The 19,652-nt window shown below is 34.2% G+C and overlaps 2 protein-coding genes across 11 annotated transcripts in view; one reads left to right on the top strand and one right to left on the bottom strand.

Moving 5' to 3' along the window:
• The window catches only part of Syti (synaptotagmin I), a 27,778-nt gene extending 9,085 nt beyond the window's left edge, over positions 1 to 18,693 (top strand). Inside the window, exons 1-11 of one of the 10 annotated variants that reach the window (XM_012693082.4) lie at positions 5,870 to 6,016; positions 7,131 to 7,244; positions 7,755 to 7,883; positions 8,033 to 8,175; positions 8,466 to 8,558; positions 8,955 to 9,149; positions 9,225 to 9,401; positions 12,611 to 12,719; positions 13,518 to 13,651; positions 15,378 to 15,590; positions 15,680 to 18,693. In XM_012693082.4, coding sequence (XP_012548536.1) covers positions 7,139 to 7,244; positions 7,755 to 7,883; positions 8,033 to 8,175; positions 8,466 to 8,558; positions 8,955 to 9,149; positions 9,225 to 9,401; positions 12,611 to 12,719; positions 13,518 to 13,651; positions 15,378 to 15,572 — 1,281 coding nt within the window. In that variant the 5' untranslated portion in view covers positions 5,870 to 6,016; positions 7,131 to 7,138 and the 3' untranslated portion in view covers positions 15,573 to 15,590; positions 15,680 to 18,693. Of the gene's footprint in view, positions 1 to 5,869; positions 6,017 to 7,130; positions 7,245 to 7,754; positions 7,884 to 8,032; positions 8,176 to 8,459; positions 8,559 to 8,954; positions 9,150 to 9,224; positions 9,402 to 12,601; positions 12,720 to 13,517; positions 13,839 to 15,377; positions 15,591 to 15,679 lie in introns of those variants that run through there. The other 9 variants (XM_012693080.4, XM_012693081.4, XM_012693078.4 and 6 more) reach the window with 9 other exon arrangements.
• LOC101736675 (electron transfer flavoprotein regulatory factor 1) lies at positions 18,042 to 19,652 on the bottom strand. The gene is made up of 2 exons (XM_004929470.3): positions 19,510 to 19,652; positions 18,042 to 19,434 (listed from the first exon to the last, which is right to left on the bottom strand). The coding sequence occupies exons 1-2, from the start codon at positions 19,552 to 19,554 to the stop codon at positions 19,225 to 19,227; spliced, it is 255 nt and encodes an 84-aa protein (XP_004929527.1). The 5' UTR covers positions 19,555 to 19,652; the 3' UTR covers positions 18,042 to 19,224.

Here is a 19,652-nt window from a genome sequence, read left to right as displayed (position 1 = left end):
TCCTACCGCGGAAAATCGTATTCGAATGCGTGCCCTACAACGCGACGTAAAGTCTCGCATCGCCGAAGTCCGAGATGCCAGATGGTCTGATTTCTTAGAAGGACTCGCGCCCTCCCAAAGGTCTTACTACCGCTTAGCTCGTACTCTCAAATCGGATACGGTAGTAACTATGCCCCCCCTCGTAGGCCCCTCAGGCCGACTCGCGGCGTTCGATGATGACGAAAAAGCAGAGCTGCTGGCCGATACATTGCAAACCCAGTGCACGCCCAGCACTCAATCCGTGGACCCTGTTCATGTAGAATCAGTAGACAGTGAGGTAGAACGCAGAGCCTCCTTGCCACCATCGGATGCGTTACCACCCGTCACCCCGATAGAAGTTAAAGACTTGATCAAAGACCTACGTCCTCGCAAGGCTCCCGGTTCCGACTGTATATCTAACCGCGTTATTAAACTTCTACCCGTCCAACTCATCGTGATGTTGGCATCTATTTTCAATGCCGCTATGGCGAACTGTATCTTTCCCGCGGTGTGGAAAGAAGCGGACGTTATCGGCATACATAAACCCGGTAAACCAAAAAATCATCCGACGAGCTACCGCCCGATTAGCCTCCTCATGTCTCTAGGCAAACTGTATGAGCGTCTGCTCTACAAACGCCTCAGAGACTTCGTCTCATCCAAGGGCATTCTTATCGATGAACAATTCGGATTCCGTACAAATCACTCATGCGTTCAACAGGTGCACCGCCTCACGGAGCACATTCTTGTGGGGCTTAATCGACCAAAACCGTTATACACGGGAGCTCTCTTCTTCGACGTCGCAAAAGCGTTCGACAAAGTCTGGCACAATGGTTTGATTTTCAAACTATTCAACATGGGCGTGCCGGATAGTCTCGTGCTCATCATACGGGACTTCTTGTCGAACCGCTCTTTTCGATATCGAGTCGAGGGAACCCGCTCCTCCCCACGACCTCTCACAGCTGGAGTCCCGCAAGGCTCTGTCCTCTCACCCCTCCTATTTAGCTTATTCGTCAACGATATTCCCCGGTCGCCGCCGACCCATTTAGCTTTATTCGCCGACGACACGACTGTTTACTATTCTAGTAGAAATAAGTCCCTAATCGCGAAGAAGCTTCAGAGCGCAGCCCTAGCCCTAGGACAGTGGTTCCGAAAATGGCGCATAGACATCAACCCAGCGAAAAGTACTGCGGTGCTATTTCAGAGGGGAAGCTCCACACGGATTTCCTCCCGGATTAGGAGGAGGAATCTCACACCCCCGATTACTCTCTTTAGACAACCCATACCCTGGGCCAGGAAGGTCAAGTACCTGGGCGTTACCCTGGATGCATCGATGACATTCCGCCCGCATATAAAATCAGTCCGTGACCGTGCCGCGTTTATTCTCGGTAGACTCTACCCCATGATCTGTAAGCGGAGTAAAATGTCCCTTCGGAACAAGGTGACACTTTACAAAACTTGCATAAGGCCCGTCATGACTTACGCGAGTGTGGTGTTCGCTCACGCGGCCCGCACACACATAGACACCCTCCAATCCCTACAATCCCGCTTTTGCAGGTTAGCTGTCGGGGCTCCGTGGTTCGTGAGGAACGTTGACCTACACGACGACCTGGGCCTCGAATCAATTCGGAAATACATGAAGTCAGCGTCGGAACGATACTTCGATAAGGCTATGCGTCATGATAATCGCCTTATCGTTGCCGCCGCTGACTACTCCCCGAATCCTGATCATGCAGGAGCCAGTCACCGTCGACGCCCTAGACACGTCCTTACGGATCCATCAGATCCAATAACCTTTGCATTAGATGCCTTCAGCTCTAATACTAGGGGCAGGCTTAGGGACCCCGGTAACCGTACTCGTCGAACTCGACAAAGAGGTCGACGTGCAACCTAACCCATGCATCAGCCCGCTGAGTTTCTCGCCGGATCTTCTCAGCGGGTCGCGATTCCGATCCGGTAGTAGATTCATTCGCGAAACAATTGCTCTTGAGTTGTTAGGTCTCCTTCGGAGGCGCTCGGGCAGTTGTTAGCAAATCCCACCCCTCTTGGCTGAGCCTTTGCTCGCCCACCTGTCCTGGTGAAACTGGAAAGGCCTTCGGGCCACCAGTAAAGTTTCAATCATAAAAAAAAAAAAAAAAAAAGATGGCGCGTAACGGAAAAAAGTGACGCGTAACCGAAAAATGTGACGGTAAATTTTTTTCCAACGCCGATAAGGAAGTTTCACTTCAATAAAACACAAAAAGGATTGACAGCAATGACCTTTGTACTTAGAAAAATATAGCAGTCAAGTCACGTGGTCTGGGTAGGGTGACCATGCATGATGATAAGACCGAAGAGAGACAACACCGAACATTATTTTAGCTCATAATTAATTAAGAAGCTCATTAACTGTGATTCACATTAGTGCTCCGTATTAAGCTTAGGTAGCTTTTGATTTCAGTTTTGGTCAAAATTTTGCTTCAGTTCACGATTAAAAAGTTACTTAACATAATTTTTATGTGAAATACTGAAATTTCATTTGCTAGTAATTTGTATTATAATGTTTTTTGTTCTGTGAAAAAATCTTATTTTCACATACGGCCACCTAAAATACATCTCAAGATATAACTTATAATAATGTGGGTCGAAGGTTGTGAAGGTAGTCGTTTACTTTATGCCAGGGACGTCGAAATAGGTCATAAACACATAATGAAATATCTTATTATGAACTTCTACTAAACGACCCTTAGTTTAGGTAGGCAACGCTACTGTTATTTGTTTTTATATATGAACAGAATACATATTAAGACGTGCAATATACAGTAGGTATGCCACACCTACCAACCAAAAGCCAAAACGCCTATTTATGGATTAGCACAATTTAAAAAAAATTGATATCTTTATTCGATCATCTGTTGTGAAGATTGTGTTGATCCGTTCTGAAAAGTCCTCATGATTCCTTTACAATAATCTGTAAAATTTACGATTTTTCTTTGAGAGTCAACCTTATTTATTCCTAAAACATTTTCACACGCCTTCCGATTTACGGTTTGAGTCTCTCCACGCTCGAAGTAATAACACAAATTACATTACTAACAGCCACATGAAAACTTGAAGATTTCCCTCTCTTTTCAAAGGCTCTAATTCAATTCAAAATTCTTTTATATAAGGTGACAGTGATTACCGTGACCTCATTATTTTATCAACTTAATTTATACTTATGCCACCTCAAGTCACTTTACTTACATACAACACAGTCAAATCTCAAGACGAAGAAGCTAGTGACTCTGCTACTTCACTGTCATTACTCGTTTGGAGTCATTGATAGACTTAAAATTAGATTGATATGACACCCCATTGTTCTCGTTCAGATGCGACAAGGCGCCGCCAGACGCCCACGTAAGTGCTTCAGCGCCCAGAACTTTAATATCGATAGAAATTTGATATTATTTTAATACGACACGTATAGAACTAATGTACATCCATAATAACAGTATGTTCTCCTCAAAAACCTTCTCCTTCTCGAATTTTAACTAACCCGACCTTGATTTAAAATTGATTGGTAGTATTGGGAGATCTGGCACGGTCGAATACCACTTACTATACTATGAGTATCACTATATTAATTACATTTGATTGACCTATGGACTCAGATAACTAATTTACACCAAGGGCTTTAATGAGCTTTGAGATCGCCTGTCTACCTGAAAAATCACAATAAATAAATTCCATAAACTTTACTAATGACGTGAGCTTACGCTTTTTTTACAATAAAATCATTTTTTCCTACACTATTTTTAATTCAAATTTATTAAAATTTATTTTCTATTTTTTAGTTGGATTTTCTATAAAAGCTATTTTGTTAGTTTATAAACTATTATTTATTTTTCAATTTTTAGTTGAATTTCAATTTTTTTAATTTTTTTTAAATATTGAATTGTCATCGGTCCTTACTAAGTATACCAAACTTCGAGTTAATCCGACATTTTAAAGGGGGTCAAAATCGTGTTCAAAGATTCCGTTACATACTAACAACATACATACGTCTGAAGCTAATAAAAACGTATTAAAATTGAAGGAAATAGTGATTGAAATAATGTGATGAAAAAAATAGTGATTCAAATTTGAATGAGATAGCCGCCGAACTTACAATGTCTCACGAGTCAATCCGTACCATTTTAAATAATCACTTGGGTATAAAACACAATGCAGCTCGGCTAGTCCCAAAAGATCTGAATTCTCCAACAACTCAATCGCATGCGAGTCTCTGAGAACATGCTAGAAGGAGTCAATTCTGACCTGACATTTATAAACGCTTTATTACTGGTGACGAGACATGGGTTTACTAGTTTGACGTCTAAACTAGTCAAAAAGTTTCAGAGTGGCGCCTTCCAACTGAACCGACACCGAAACAACCACGCCAAAGTCGATCAAAAGTCAAAGTCATGATGAAAGTTTTCTTTGACTATCCCGGTGTAGTACAATCGGAAGGTCAAACGGTAAATAAATAATATTATGCTCATTCGCAAATTTGACGAAAAAACCCGAGAAAAGTGCCCGAATTCTTAGGTTTTGCACCACGATAAAGTGCCTTCGCACAAGGTCGTCATTGTGAACGAATTTTTGACCAAGAACTCAACAAATACCGCCGAGCAACCACTTTATTCACCAAATATGGCTCCAGTCGACTTCATTCGTTTTCCTAAACTCAAATAACCACTTCGTAGCACCTGTTTTCATTCGGTCGAAGACATAAAGGAAAGTACGCGGTGAGAAATGATTGACATACAACACACGTCATTAAAATGATTGTGAATGTAGAGCGTCCTTTCATTAAAATACTATGTATGGTGTAGTACCTATTTATTTACCCTAGCAGTACTGACTTTGTTATTTTGTTACTTACTTACTAAGAGGTTGAGGTCTGAGATTGTACAAAGAGTGAAATAGGGGGACTGGTTCCTAGAGGCGAAATAAATTGCTTTGTCTGGCCTATACATAACTTAATCGATTTGCCCAGTCCTTAGGAACTGTGTGAATCACGACTGAAAGTCTTCCAAACGATGCGGATATTGACACAGCGCGATTGCATCGGAATATACCTGTACCGGATCGTAGTTAACCCAGAGGCAAAGTGCCATCACTGTGGATCTACTCCGTATAGACGGGATGGTGCCGTGTCTTCGTCACACAAATCATCAACGATATGTCGTAGCAGGCCATCAAAAACTAGAGAGACGTTTTCGAATTGTTATTAATATGAAAAAGATTTAAGTAGTATTCTTTTGCCTTAAGGTTTAATCAGTAGAGCAATCAAAATAATTTAATCACGGCATTAATAACCGCCTTCTGAATCTTATAGTTAGGCCTTGACTGCTATACGCGGGTATACATTTTATTATATCATTCATTGTTCTGCTTCGATTTTCGGTCTAGCCTTATTTCTTTGCTCTGTTCTTGTTGCGTGCATTAACATTATCGAAAAAGTAGGAAATCCTAACTCGGGGTCATTGAATGTGTCTATCATAAACAATAAATAAATCTCGTTCAAGTAGTTTATAAATTGATAGCTATCGATAACGTGTAACAGCGTTTCTAATCTACTCAATATAAAAGTAAAATTTATTGTAAGTTCTCTGTATGGTAAAAAAAATGACGTCGTAGATAAAAGCCATAAGAGCGTCGTTGCAAAGAAATTCAAGGACTCAAGGTGATGTTGAGATTTTTGCCGCATGCAATGTCGATGGGCGCGTTGAGTACGTTCAACCATTAACGTTTGAAGCGAAATCGTCAATGTACGCAACGAGTGACGTAAACTTCGTGACTTGGCCAAGAACTAAAAACGGCAGGCATCGCATCGCGCAGCGGTAATCGATCGGATGCGCGCGCACCCCCACATCCAGGCTTCACTAAAGGCCCGAGAGCCCACTTCAATTTAACATTCCAAAGAAATGAACGAAACTCGTTCAGATACAGCCTAAATAGAAGCCGTTAGGTACGTGGTGGTACGGATTATACCCAGGTCAGTGAAGAATTTCAGTGTCGCCAGTTCTTTCATTTCACCACACTCGATTAGGGCGACGTTTGTCTCCGATATTATATCAATTTTATTTTATTTTGTTCTACAATTTAGGTGAGTATGTAGGTTTCCAGGCTAAGGCAAATTGAAATCACAAGTAGAACGAATTTCGATAATTTTTCATCAGCTTCCAAGTAGATAACGGAAAATTGAAGCGTTAGCTGTTGAGCACTTCTGTTACCTAATACAAAAAATCGCGTTTCTGCTTATATCTAAAGAAAATCTTCATTTAGTATTTTATAATACTAATACTGTTTCAAAACTGTAGCTATATACGTGTTTATTAGTGTAAAAAAGTGGAAAACGTTGGTTCAATAATCTTACTAGAAAAAATATATATGTATATTGCTACATGTGATTTTATAAAACTAAAAGTCTAATCAATTATCTATTTGATGTTACTTTTTTCGTTGAAAGTACAGTCTAAATTAATTTCACTTATTTTTATTCGGCACAGATATTATGTAGGTTTATGTATGTAATATATGTATTTAGATTATAAATAGAATCGTTTCGATTATAATTTAATATGATGGAAACATAACAAAGTGATTGTGAGGTTTTTAGATGAGCGTACCATAACACCCATATACTGTAAGCAAAAAGGTATCCACTAATTCTCATGACCAACCCAAATGGGCAACATAAGTAGCATTTATCCACTGACTGCACTGCCGCTTTAAGACAGTCTTGTCCTACCGTCCTTCAAGTTCACACATAATCAATTACGAATATACTATTTTTGAGGGTTCCAATGGTTGATTTTTTTGTGATTATTATTAAATCTATGAAATTTAATATATAAAACCCGTTTCTACGATTAATCAATTTTCAAGTTTTTAAATCAGTTTTTTTTAAAGCTCCGTATCCGTCTAACAGTACCTATTATTTACTACCAGTCACCGTTTATCATGGACTTTGTTCTAGCCAGGAGCAAGGTCAAGTTACTGTTAACTGCTGAGGACTTTCCCACGTCCTTTTTTAAAGTTGGACATATTTATATGTTATGACTACCCAACGACAATCTTGAGACATTCAAAATTAATAATTATTCTAGGCAGCAACATGTCACCGGCTCTGGGCACGGTGCTGCGATGGCGCCGCGAAGCCGGCCCTCCAGAGGCCGTCGTCGAGGATGTTAAAGAGACAAGTCCACGCCCAGAAAATACTAGTCAGTATAAAATTGATTGCATAAATACACCACTAATTATGGCAATATAAAAATACAGGCAGTAAATTCCAAAACATAATATATATCACTGAATTTATTTTATCAACTATCCTGTAGGTACTTAGATTTTATTTTAAACACTAGTTAATTCCAAAGATTTTTTGCTATTGATACCGAGCAATAATGGGACTACAAACCCATGTAATAATACGACAAAGATCTTTGGTTGAATGTCGCCAACGTATTAAATATCTCAGCGCAGGCCCAAAATTAACTTAAGCAGGACTACGATGGATGTACCGCTGCTTCCTTGAACATATACTGTGGACCTTACTGCTTAATATATAGCACTCACACACTGTGTTAAAGAAGGCTTTCTTTCTCCTCCTCACATTATCTACCACCACACTACGATAGTATAGAATTCGAGAAGTCAAATAATATGTTTTATTGTGTTATAGTGGCATTTTTTGTTTTGTACAACGCTGATATTACATCTGATTATTACAGCCGAATCCGTGATGACTCCATTAGCATCAACTACAATGGCTCCAACTCAAGCGTCTATAGGTGAACAAGCTGCGAACCTAGCGCGGGGAATGAATTTGGAGACGTGGCAGCTGGTCGCCATTCTTGTGGGTAAGAATGAACATTATTATTACATTCAAATTTAGCGAATAATATTTTATGTAAACTTCGTCTTAGTATATAAGTCCAATATCTAATGACTATGAATCTATTGTTTCAATACTTACAGTAAAAATTTGTATGTAAACTTCTTTACACAGGTGTCGGTGTGGTGATTCTGGGGATATGTTTCTGCTGCATCAGGAGATGTTTCCGAAAGCGACGCTCCAAGGATGGCAAGAAAGGGATGAAGGGTGTCGATCTAAAATCCGTCCAGCTGTTGGGTTCAGCATACAAAGAAAAGGTAATGTCTTCAAAACAGCTGCAGGAACATTTAAATTTTAATGTTAATATTTATTACATGCGAGCGTGACAAAAAAAGAATTCTGAAGGATTACTAAGGAGCTACATTCTTGTAGTAGCTACTGTGTAGTAGCTTGACTTACAAATAGTTGAAATGACTTTTAAAAGTCCGTTAAATGGTAAGGTCATTCGAGGCCAAACTATTATCGTGTATGGTTATGAACAAATGTTTTATTTTAAGAACAATGATATTCATGTGAAATTTGCCGCGGGACTTGCATGTAGGTTCAGCCTGATATGGAGGAGCTCACGGAAAACGCTGAGGAACCCGACGATGGTGATTCCAAAAAAGAGGAACAAAAGCTCGGAAAACTTCAGTACAAGGTACGTTACAAGATTCTAGTTATAGGACACGATGGAGGATGAAGACCCATTGGCCGTGGTATGGTGTACTTTGTTACATAACCTTCTATGTTGCCTCTTCGCATACCTACACCGTAACATTTTTTTAAATCATGGGTTACTTTAGTTTTTGTTGTATTATTATTTTTTATACATTAATATTTAAAACCCATGTAGGTACCTCATTCTCCATCTCGTTTAGAATCATCAATTATAATACGTTATAAAGTGATCAATATTTTAAATATACTTTTTTAATATAGACATTCCACGAATTTACGTTAATCATTTCATCATACAGTGATAAACTTAACAATTGGGAGATCGTTTTCCAATCAAACAAAAGACTTTAACTCCAATTTTTATAAAATTTCACAGCTGGAATATGACTTCAACAGTAACAGTTTGTCAGTGACCGTAATCCAGGCTGAGGACTTACCGGCCTTGGACATGGGCGGAACATCTGACCCTTACGTGAAAGTATATCTTCTTCCGGATAAGAAGAAGAAATTCGAAACTAAAGTTCACCGAAAAACATTGAGCCCTGTTTTCAATGAGACGTTCGTGTTCAAGGTAATGATACGCACAATATAGTTTATGGGCTGTGTAATTTTTTAATTCAGTTTAATTCATCATACTTTTCTATAGAACGTGCCATACGCTGACGCAATGAACAAGACCCTTGTATTCGCCATTTTCGATTTTGATCGCTTCTCCAAACACGATCAAATCGGTGAGGTGAAGGTACCATTATGTCAAGTGGATTTGGCACAGACAATCGAGGAATGGCGTGAGCTTCAGAGTGTTGAAGGTGAAGGAGGTCAGGTACGGTTACAGGCACATATCGAGTTTCAGAACAATAACAATCGCTTAATCCCATAGGACGCGCAAATCATATGTCAGGTAACTGATGAATACAATTTGTAAATTCACCTTTGGGTTTAACATTAGCACAGAAGCTAATGACCAGTACAAATGCTTTACCAAACTATGTATTTAAATAATATATTCCGTATTATGAATTTTTTAGCAGTATTACATGCACAATTTTGGAGTGGATTAACTAATAAAAGGATTTTTTATTGATTTCATGCATGAACACAAAAAGTGTCACCAATATTATTTTTTGTAGGGAATAAAACATTTCATGAACGAATGTTGCAACAAAACAGAATTGGTATGTTAACATTTAACGTTAACAGTTACACCCAGGTCACATCAACAGAGAGATGACATAAAATTTTATTACGAACAAAGAATGTACACAATAAACGAAATGTAAACAAAGAATTTTACAACAAACAACAAAATCAATTCAAATCTCAATATAAACTGCGATAAACAACTTTATCTTTTTTCTTAGCTTAGGCTAGACTGACAAAACACATATTGTTTGATTTACACGATACGATATGATACTTTTACGAGTTTTATTTTCTGATTTATCTATTTCGTTTGTGTTTTGGCAGAAAAGCGTTGTTTTTTTTAAATAACAGTCATTCTTTAAAAGAATATGAACGAAATAGCAGGCTGCGCTTAAGTATGAGGACACAGGAATATTTTTTTCCATATTCATTGAAAGAATGATTTAATTTTTAAATTTTACTGCACTTTATAAAAGAGGGACTTTGACAATCATCATTGCATTTTTCAATAGTTTTTTTTAAGGAACATTAAGAAATAAACGTTGTGTTATGAGTTTTAATTTGCTTTGTAAGGTCAAGGCACCTCAAGTTGGATGGACCGTCATTTATTTTTCTGGTAACATTAATTTCGACGGCAAAAATGAATTTACTTGGTTTTTCTCTTTTTCTCCATATTTTCTCTGCTCTGCTTGGCTGTGTTTGATTGTGTCCTGAACAATCTTGCATGCCGCTTCAAAAACGAAATGATCATTCACGTAAGTATTATTTTGAGACGCATCAAATTTTTACATATTTCGAAATCGATGTAGGTACGAAAATTGTTTGAAAAGAATTGTATATTGGTATACCTAATACGCAGCATATATCACATATACATATAAAGCAATTCGACAACAATAATTTCAACAATTAGCAAATTATCAAAGCTCAAGAAATAAATAGGTCGTAAAGAATAAATGTGTATATAAGTTATTTTCGAATCAAAAACCTCTTTATTAGAGAAAATTCTTCACCTGAAACCTAAAATCACCTTCGTATACCATTTCGTTTTGTGTTGTTTTTTATTTTATTTTGAACATCCACCACCACTTATTATTAATTTTAACGGCGGCTGGGGAATGTGCATGTTCGTAATATTCTGCTCCTATTGTATTCTCTGATTTGCCATTTCGAATTTGTTGATTCAACCGAGAAAGGGCAAATCAGAGCGCACTGCACTGTATGTCTAATTGGCTATTTTTTCTTTCTTTCTTTCAAAAACATACATTGGTTCGTGCGTTTTAAAATTCAAATAAAATATTTTCTTCGAATCTGTACATTGACATCTTACTCTCTAAGCAATGATTATTTATATTAGTATTTACATTTCCATTTTTACAATCAATCACATTATTAATCCGTTTTAGTGTGTTACAGATGTACTCGTGACAAGATTTAGAAGAAGCGAAATATGCTCATTGAACCAATGTATTTTCTCTGTGTCTAATTTATTGTACAATAATGTAGGTTTACTTAGCGTCTATGAGTTAGAATATTTTTATGGGAACATTCCAATAAAGTTCCACTTCATTCTGTCTAAATACAAAAATCTACAATATTGTCCGTACTTTGTGATTGTTATTTAGATTGCTTTATTTTTAATTAAATAAATTAGACCATACCTTTATGATGTTATATTTTCTATATGTATCTATACAATCTATGCGGTAGACATATTATTTAGAGACACCACCACAAAAAGGATCCAAGTGCTTCCTTATGTTATAGAATTTTAATTTATTAAACATATTTAGTGTCTGAACCATATTGAAGCGAATCATTTGGATATTCTGTGAATTCAACCAATTACATGCCTAAACTAATTTTGTATGTTGTGTGTGTGCATTCTATCAGATGATTGCGATCTGTTACTTAAATGGTGAGTCTGTTCGCAGACTAGGTTCTATTAAAATAAATAAATAGGGCTCGCAAGTGTTACGCCATAGGTTTTAAACGTGTAACATCTTTAAGGTAAGCTGGCATAGGAGGTACCTGTTTGGTATTAGTGATCTGAGCTGGGTGTCACAAAAAAGAAAATTGGCTTCATTTTTGCAACAGATCGTAATAGTATTAAAACCCTATCTTATTTCAATTATTTTTACTTAACAGTCTGTGCTTCATTTTAATTTTGGTAAACAAACTTTTTTTTTTTACTGAACCAAATTATTTTTATCTGTTCGTTTAGCGTTTTTAATAAAAGAATTTACTTTACGTTCATGTGTTAGATGAAGTTACTTAAACTTACTTATGTGCTAAAACGTTATATGTAACGCAATGAAATTGTTCGTCAAATGTGTGTATGACTAGATGCAAACCAATTTAAAGCTAACCTCTAACCTATTTTCATTTGGCATAAAGTTTTCTTGGTAACTTTTAACACAACAATATTACGCGAAACATAGACGTTGTGAAAACTATATGCCGATGAACGGATAACCATGAAAATGCTTATGAGACACGGAGCTAATATTGTTTTAATTTATTTTCTTCGTTTAATCTGATTTTAAATATCCCGACCGCCCTGCCCTAAGCCGCGTTATCTATATCCGTATTTTTATATTCTATTAATGCTTATTTATCCGTTTTTCTGGACGCTATTTTATCCTAATAAAACACTTTTCCTCTATTCCACACTCACATCCAAATATAACAAACAATATATCGTTGTTGGTTAGTCGTTACCTAATATTCAATTTCCACTGACATCACTGATAGATGATATTCGTTGTTGCTGTCAAGAATTCACATTCGCAAATGACACCCATAAATTTTAATTATAATATAATAATTTATTTAATTAATTACGTATTATTTCATGTTTTATTAACTGTACATCCGCAGGACAACAAGCTGGGAGACATTTGTTTCTCATTGCGTTACGTACCTACGGCTGGAAAACTAACTGTTGTCATACTGGAAGCCAAGAATCTAAAGAAAATGGACGTCGGTGGTCTCTCAGGTAACTTTCGCGTCAGCCTAATGTTTTGGAAACACAAAACTGCTGTAAACTCATAACTTGAACACACATTAAACTTTTAACGTAATTTGTATTTTCACAGGATTTTATAAGTATCTACAATCTGTGTTTGGATGTTTGTATTTGTTTTATAACAGCTTTTATTAAAGGTGACTAAGGTTTCATAAATGGGGTAAAATCGATACTGAAATTTATTTATCAACTAAAAAAAAAACACATTGCATGTTTATCATTTTATATACCTATTGTATTTACATAGAACAGATTCTGCCACAGTCACCACAGCTAACTCTTCCAATCTGACTAATAATTTACTTCCTTTCTATTTAGCTACACATATTATATTAATATTATGTATGTAGGTACCTATTTTTTACATTTCATTAATGTATTTTTGTCATTAACTTTACATATCGAAAACATTATTTACGAAATTAATACATAGTTATACATTCTCACAAAATTCTCTCATTTACATTTTTGCTTTAAACTTTCACACTCCAAGAAATGCCAGCTTCTAAATGTAGATAATGTATGATCAGGCCTTATATACTTAATATATTAAAACATTCGCCTAATATAACGTTCTAAGAATTTTATGTTTAATAATTGGGAATTGGTACTTGCGTGCTAAATCCATTGTTTCACCTTTAGAACGTATACGGAATTCGTATCATTCCTGAATTTGAAAATAAAGTCGGAGTTACTTTAAGTCATAAATATCAAAAATATAAATTGCCTTTTCTTTTCATGTGTCGCCGATGCTTCATACGACTACAGATCCGTACGTAAAGATTGCACTTATGCAAAACGGCAAACGTCTGAAGAAGAAGAAAACAAGCATCAAGAAATGCACGCTGAATCCCTATTACAACGAGTCATTTACTTTTGAAGTACCATTCGAACAAATACAGGTGCGAGCCGAGATTGCAAGCTATAACGCGCTGCTTGAACAACACAGAACACTCACTTGCATGAGTAACCTGTGCTGGACAAGTGTTTTAAGAGAAATGAAAAACATAGAAAACAAAAAAAAAACAAAAAAACCACGGGCATACTTTTAAATATTGTTGCCTTCTATATAAAATATATATAGCAATGCATACGTTTTTCATTTTGTCTTCAGTGCGTAATTCGATGTTGTGTACGAAATTGTTGTATGCGTAAAGTAACGTAACACCACTTGCATCCGTGTCTATCCCATTCCTATTAGACCCTTTGCATCGGTTCGCTTGATGTACTTACGCTTTTTCGAAACTGTATCATTTTGATTTGTTTTGAATATTGATTTTAGTCAATGAAACAACAATAAATTGCTTGATTGAACAATCGGAAGCAACAATCAATCAATAACACAAGTATTAGATTAATGTTAAACTTACTAATTTGCCTCTTATACTGTGCAATCCAATGATAAGTCAGTTGGGTACACTTTTTAGTATATTATTTTTATTTCACGATTAATTGAGGAATAACTACAAGAATCGTGTTTTCCGTATATTCTATATAATATATCCTGGGAAAGTTTTCACTGTTGTGTCTTGTTTGTGTTAGTTTAATGTTACGGCTTTAAATGTTTTCTAGAATAAATTATATTTCTATCTGTCCACCAAATCAACTAAATGTCCATCACCCTTCAGTCCTTAAGTCAGGTTATATTTTTTTATTTTTCATTATATCAAATGTTAACCTTTATAAATAACCAACGGTTTTTTATAAAGATTTACATTTGCTGGTGTAATTTAAAAAAATACTTGACTAGATTCATTCCTTGTTCCTAAAAAGTAAAGTGGTGTCTGAATCTCCCCTCGTGACTGCATTTTATTTTGGTGACTTCAAACTGTAATTACTTATGGTTCAAGGAATCCAGTCCTATTTCTTCTTCAGCTTTTAGATTTTACTGTATGCGTTTAGCGGTTAAATCATTTCATTAATTTTCGCACAAAATTAGCATGATATAGAATGTTCTCACGCTTTCCGTCAATATCTTGGTTGCATGAAAACTGTATGGCCTAAACATAGTTTATACTTAAAATAAGATTATTTCTTAACATTCCGTAGTAGCGAAAAATTTCATATATCAAATGTTAATTTGATTATTTTGAATCGAATCTCTGCTGTCAACTAGGTAACACCTATCTTATAGCTAGGATCTTAAATTATAACCCCAATTTACGACTCATGATCTATTTATTTATTTATTTATAATATAATAGCTAATAAAATTATCAGAAGGTAGAATTCTGAATAGTATTCTGAATATATATTATATATTAGGTATTATACCAACCTACCAATCTGGCTTATGTATTTCTCTAAAATCACCTAAAAATTAGCCTTAACTTTTATCATTCTTAGTGTCATTTTAAAAGTAGAGCTTTACACTGAAAATGACATAGGTTTATTCTTTCCTATTAATGAATAACATTGCACCAATAATGTTCACTATCGCATTGGATTGTGTATAATGAATCGCAGCTGAATAATACATTATGTTAGCTTCAAACAATTTTAACGAATAATGGCACAGAACACATCATGTTATTTAGCGATATCATTACAATTTTTGGGGCATTCATACCGAAGAATTTTTACGCTAATAAAAATGTTTGGGTATTAACTATTTTAATGATTCTTCAGAAAGTGAATCTAGTAATCACCGTGGTGGATTATGATCGTATTGGCACATCGGAGCCTATTGGCAAAGTTGTGCTTGGTTACAACGCGTCGGGAACTGAACTACGCCACTGGTCCGACATGCTGGCCAGCCCGCGACGCCCCATCGCTCAGTGGCACACCCTTAAGGATCCCGATGATGGAGAAAAGAAGGACTAAAGACAAATACAAATCAAAGTATGCCTTAATGAATAAATTAAATATCAAGATAACTATGTCTAATCGCTTTTCTTTGACCTTTAAATTTCTGGAAAAAAATGTTTCAGGACAAGCCTCAAGAACAACATCAGAGTGAAGACAAGAAGACAATTAGATATAATTTACTGTTTATTGTGAATTCTTGTGTTCTGTGCGCTAGTAGATACTCTATTTAACCAGACATTTCATTAAAGCTTCTTCGATGTATCGATACCAACATTATGAAAGGAATCGTATGCCTTTGTGGCTTCTTAGAAAAATTTTAGTGTAAAAAATGCTATAATTATCGTTAACCGAAGATGAAACTAATAATAGAATGCACAGGTAGGTATACAGTAAAATATTAAAGGCAAACACCAAAAATGTTCTCATTTCATTAGTTTCAGAATATCAACATTGAATAAAAAGCGCGTACGCTCCAATAAATTTCGGTTGTCTAATTTGGCATGTAAATACCTACTACATTAAATCTCAATTCTGGTCTAGTAAAATATTTTCATTAGTATATACAACGTAATTCTACATACCTACCTAAATACTCATTACGGTTAGTTAGTAAACGGTTGTGTACAAATTGGATACTTTTATTTATAGCTTAAAAATTCCTAAATTTCTTAGGAAAACGTTGCAATGTTTGAACAAACTATATAAATTAGCGTTTGTAGCGTCGTATGTGATCGTACCAACATATAATAAATGTAATATTAAAATATTTATGTAACCAAAAAAATCGTCTAATAAATAACGGTAATCTATATATTATGTAAATAAGTTGAATCCTGTTAAAGTTATTACATTCTATTTTACTATTGTAAGTGTTATAGTGTTGATACCTTTTTATTATTGTAGGAAATAATGCTCCTCCACAGAAGAGAATGTTTTTGTGATCAATAATTAATTATTTACCTTTGTTAAGATTATTTAATAATTTCCAATATTACTCTCTTCTTGTGAGGAACAAAGGGCCTATTGCATAGGTACGTAATTTAATAAAATTATTTATCAACTAGACATGACATTGTTTTAAGTTTATATTAAATACCATAGGAAAGTATTTGTCACTTTTTAAGTTCACATTTTATCATTCACTACTTTAATTGTTATAATTTTATTATGTACCTATAGTCTATACCTATCTATTGTTTTGAGTGTGCGCGTGTGTGTGTTAGAAGTTGAAATTAATAACCTACGTTCATAGATAATAGTGATAATACACTTAATATTCGACCTACATTTACATTGTATCATCGAATCTAGTCAGTTAAATTTTGACTAAAAATTAAAATAACATTATATTTATTCAAAGCTCATCAATGAAAACATTCTATGATTAAATTAACGGTGATGAGAATAAAAATACCTACCTACTTTTATTGAAAAATTATGTAACTACATAAACCTCTACCTCTTAATAAATAGAAAATGCAGTTTAGTAAGGTCGTTGAAATCCTCCAAAGTTTGTGTGCATTAATGGATTACGTGTTATGACAAATGTATCTTAGCTAAAGCTTGACTGTTGTTAATCTCAAAGTTCGTGTTAATGTATAATATAATATAATCACATGTTAAAACTCACGATCGCATAACATATTATTCTTAGGAGAGACTAGAAATATCGGGAGACGGGCTTCAACTATTTAGAAGTGCACCAACACGAATGTAGGCATAGAACTCCTTGTGGTTCAAATACAATATTTAACGAATTAAAATAAAATAATATATTAATGAATACAACATAGATATATAAAATATATATTTATTATTATTTATTTAAATGCAACACATTAACAAGCCGCAACATTAAAAATAAAATTATTGTATAAATCTATTAAGTGCGGGTATAAAGGCTTAGGTTTTTAACTTTGATTTTGAAACTCTTTCGAAAATTATACTCTAACATCTTTTTTTTCACTTTATAGTACTATAAATATATTATAAATTCTGCCTATGATTTTGTAAAGTCCTATTGCGAATACCTACCTGAACTAATTTTTAAATATATGAAAAAGATCAGATTAAAACAGTGAATCAACAACTCATAGATGTATTTTCTTTTGTATAGCACTTGGAGACGTACTGTGGTGCTGCGTCAGTTCAATTAAAAATATGAATCTTCCAGACTCAAGGTAGTATCTTATATACCTTCAAAATGCTTTTAATTAAAAAATCTCAAGACGGTTAAATCAGTTTTGTCCATGTATGATGCATCGTATAAAAGGGTCATTTAAATAATGTAACAACTTCAGATTGTAATAAATATGGCTTTTTACAGCCTTTACAATTAGTAAAGACATAAAGTAAAGATGTTTTTAGCCATCCTCACTTTACACTACCCTCCTCAAGCCACAAACAATGGCACCTTATTGTTATACAAATTAGTACCACGATACCAAACACTACAGTAAACTGTATAAAAATAAATTTACAATATTTCATTAAATTCCTTTATTTAAATTATCAAGTTTTTTTTAAAGTCAAACATAAATTTAATTTAATTTGAATCACTTAAATCTCGTAGACTTTAGTTTACATAATTACTATTTTAAAAATTTATCAGTTTCCTTACCATTTTTTTAACTAATTTGTTTTATATTATCTCAATACATACTCTGTTATATAATCCAAGATTATCAATGACTTAGAAACAATTTTTTTATTTTTTTAGTTTTTAGAATAATTAGCAGGTATGATATAAATATGTATCGATATTTTAAAAAAATGTAGGAGTCTTTAAAATGTAGAAAATTAGATATGCTTTTTCAATTATAATATCAGGGTTACTGTTTCTTTGGCCATATTATGCACTGGTAAAATGATACTTATTACTTTACTATCACACAATTGTTGTCATAAACATAATGTATATAAACTTATCACTAAAATTGATTGATAAAGTTGTCATATCATATGCCATTTAAATGGAAATCATTGATAATCATTATCTTGTTTACAAAATTTATTATGAAATTTCATTGAAAAACACATATGTTTTATTTTAATATTAGAATGATTTAGTTTAAGAATTTATTAAATAATGAATTATGTAACTATGAAACATGTCTATAATACATTATGACATAGATTTTGTGTTTAATTTTTAAATCACAGTATAGTCCCAACATTATTAATCCAAAGTAATATATACTTATGTACTAAGAATTTAGTTATTATTTTCTCATAAGAATTATTGTTAAATACAATAACCTATTCTAAGGTACAATCTTACTATTATATACATATTTCAAACATTTTAAATTTACAAGCAACTCTACATTCTATACTATAATTATGTCAAATATTACTTTGCTTTGACATTGATAAAAATGATTTAAATTATAATTTGAAACGAATTTTATAGCATATTATTATACAGGTCTTATAAAATAATCAAAGAGTGGCATCTGTATTTTTTTTTTTTTTTTTATTGCCTTTGTAGGCAGACGGGCATACGGCCCACCTGATGGTGAGTGGTTACCGTCGCATATTAAAACATAAAATTATTCTAATACTACAACTTGATTTAAAATATTTTGATATATTTTTTTTGAAACTTAGATTTCTTAACGTTTATTATTCTTATTTTTTTAGTTACCAAGTGTCAGTGATTATGTGTTTAGTTATCGTCATAATATCGTCTCTTCATTGCTCTGTACTTCTTCAACTTATATAGTGCTTCAATTTCTTTAACAACAAACTCACCATGTTTTACCATTATTTGTATTTTTTGTGGATCAGTTTCTTCACTATTCTTGCTAAATACTTTATGAAGCCTTTTTCTAAACAAGTCGAAACCTTGAGGCCAATCTCGACCCAGATAGAGGAGCTAAACAAAAAAATAAATAATGTGAGACACTTTCAATATAAACTTTTTAAAAGTATAAGTATTTGGAGAGCATACCGTTTTATAAAGATTCAAAACCGCTTTTCTATGTGGCTGGGCCATGATGTATATTTTGCTCTTTTAAAATGTTATTCAAAGATAAGAGTTCATAGTCCATACACGAATCCAATTTGTCAAAATTAAAAACACAAATACCTATG

Source organism: Bombyx mori, chromosome 12 (assembly GCF_030269925.1).
Source record: "Bombyx mori chromosome 12, ASM3026992v2".
In the NCBI taxonomy this organism is placed as follows: domain Eukaryota; kingdom Metazoa; phylum Arthropoda; class Insecta; order Lepidoptera; family Bombycidae; genus Bombyx; species Bombyx mori.
This window is presented reverse-complemented; position numbering and strand designations above follow the sequence as displayed.

What these genes read in the sequence shown, in the direction of transcription:
- LOC101736675 (XM_004929470.3), bottom strand. Translation starts at nt 19,554, where the DNA reads ATGGCCCAGCCACATAGAAAAGCGGTTTTGAATCTTTATAAAACG. An exon ending in TTTTGAATCTTTATAAAACG is followed by an intron (nt 19,435 to 19,509) that starts GTATGCTCTCCA and finishes TTTTTTGTTTAG; the next exon opens with CTCCTCTATCTGGGTCGAGA.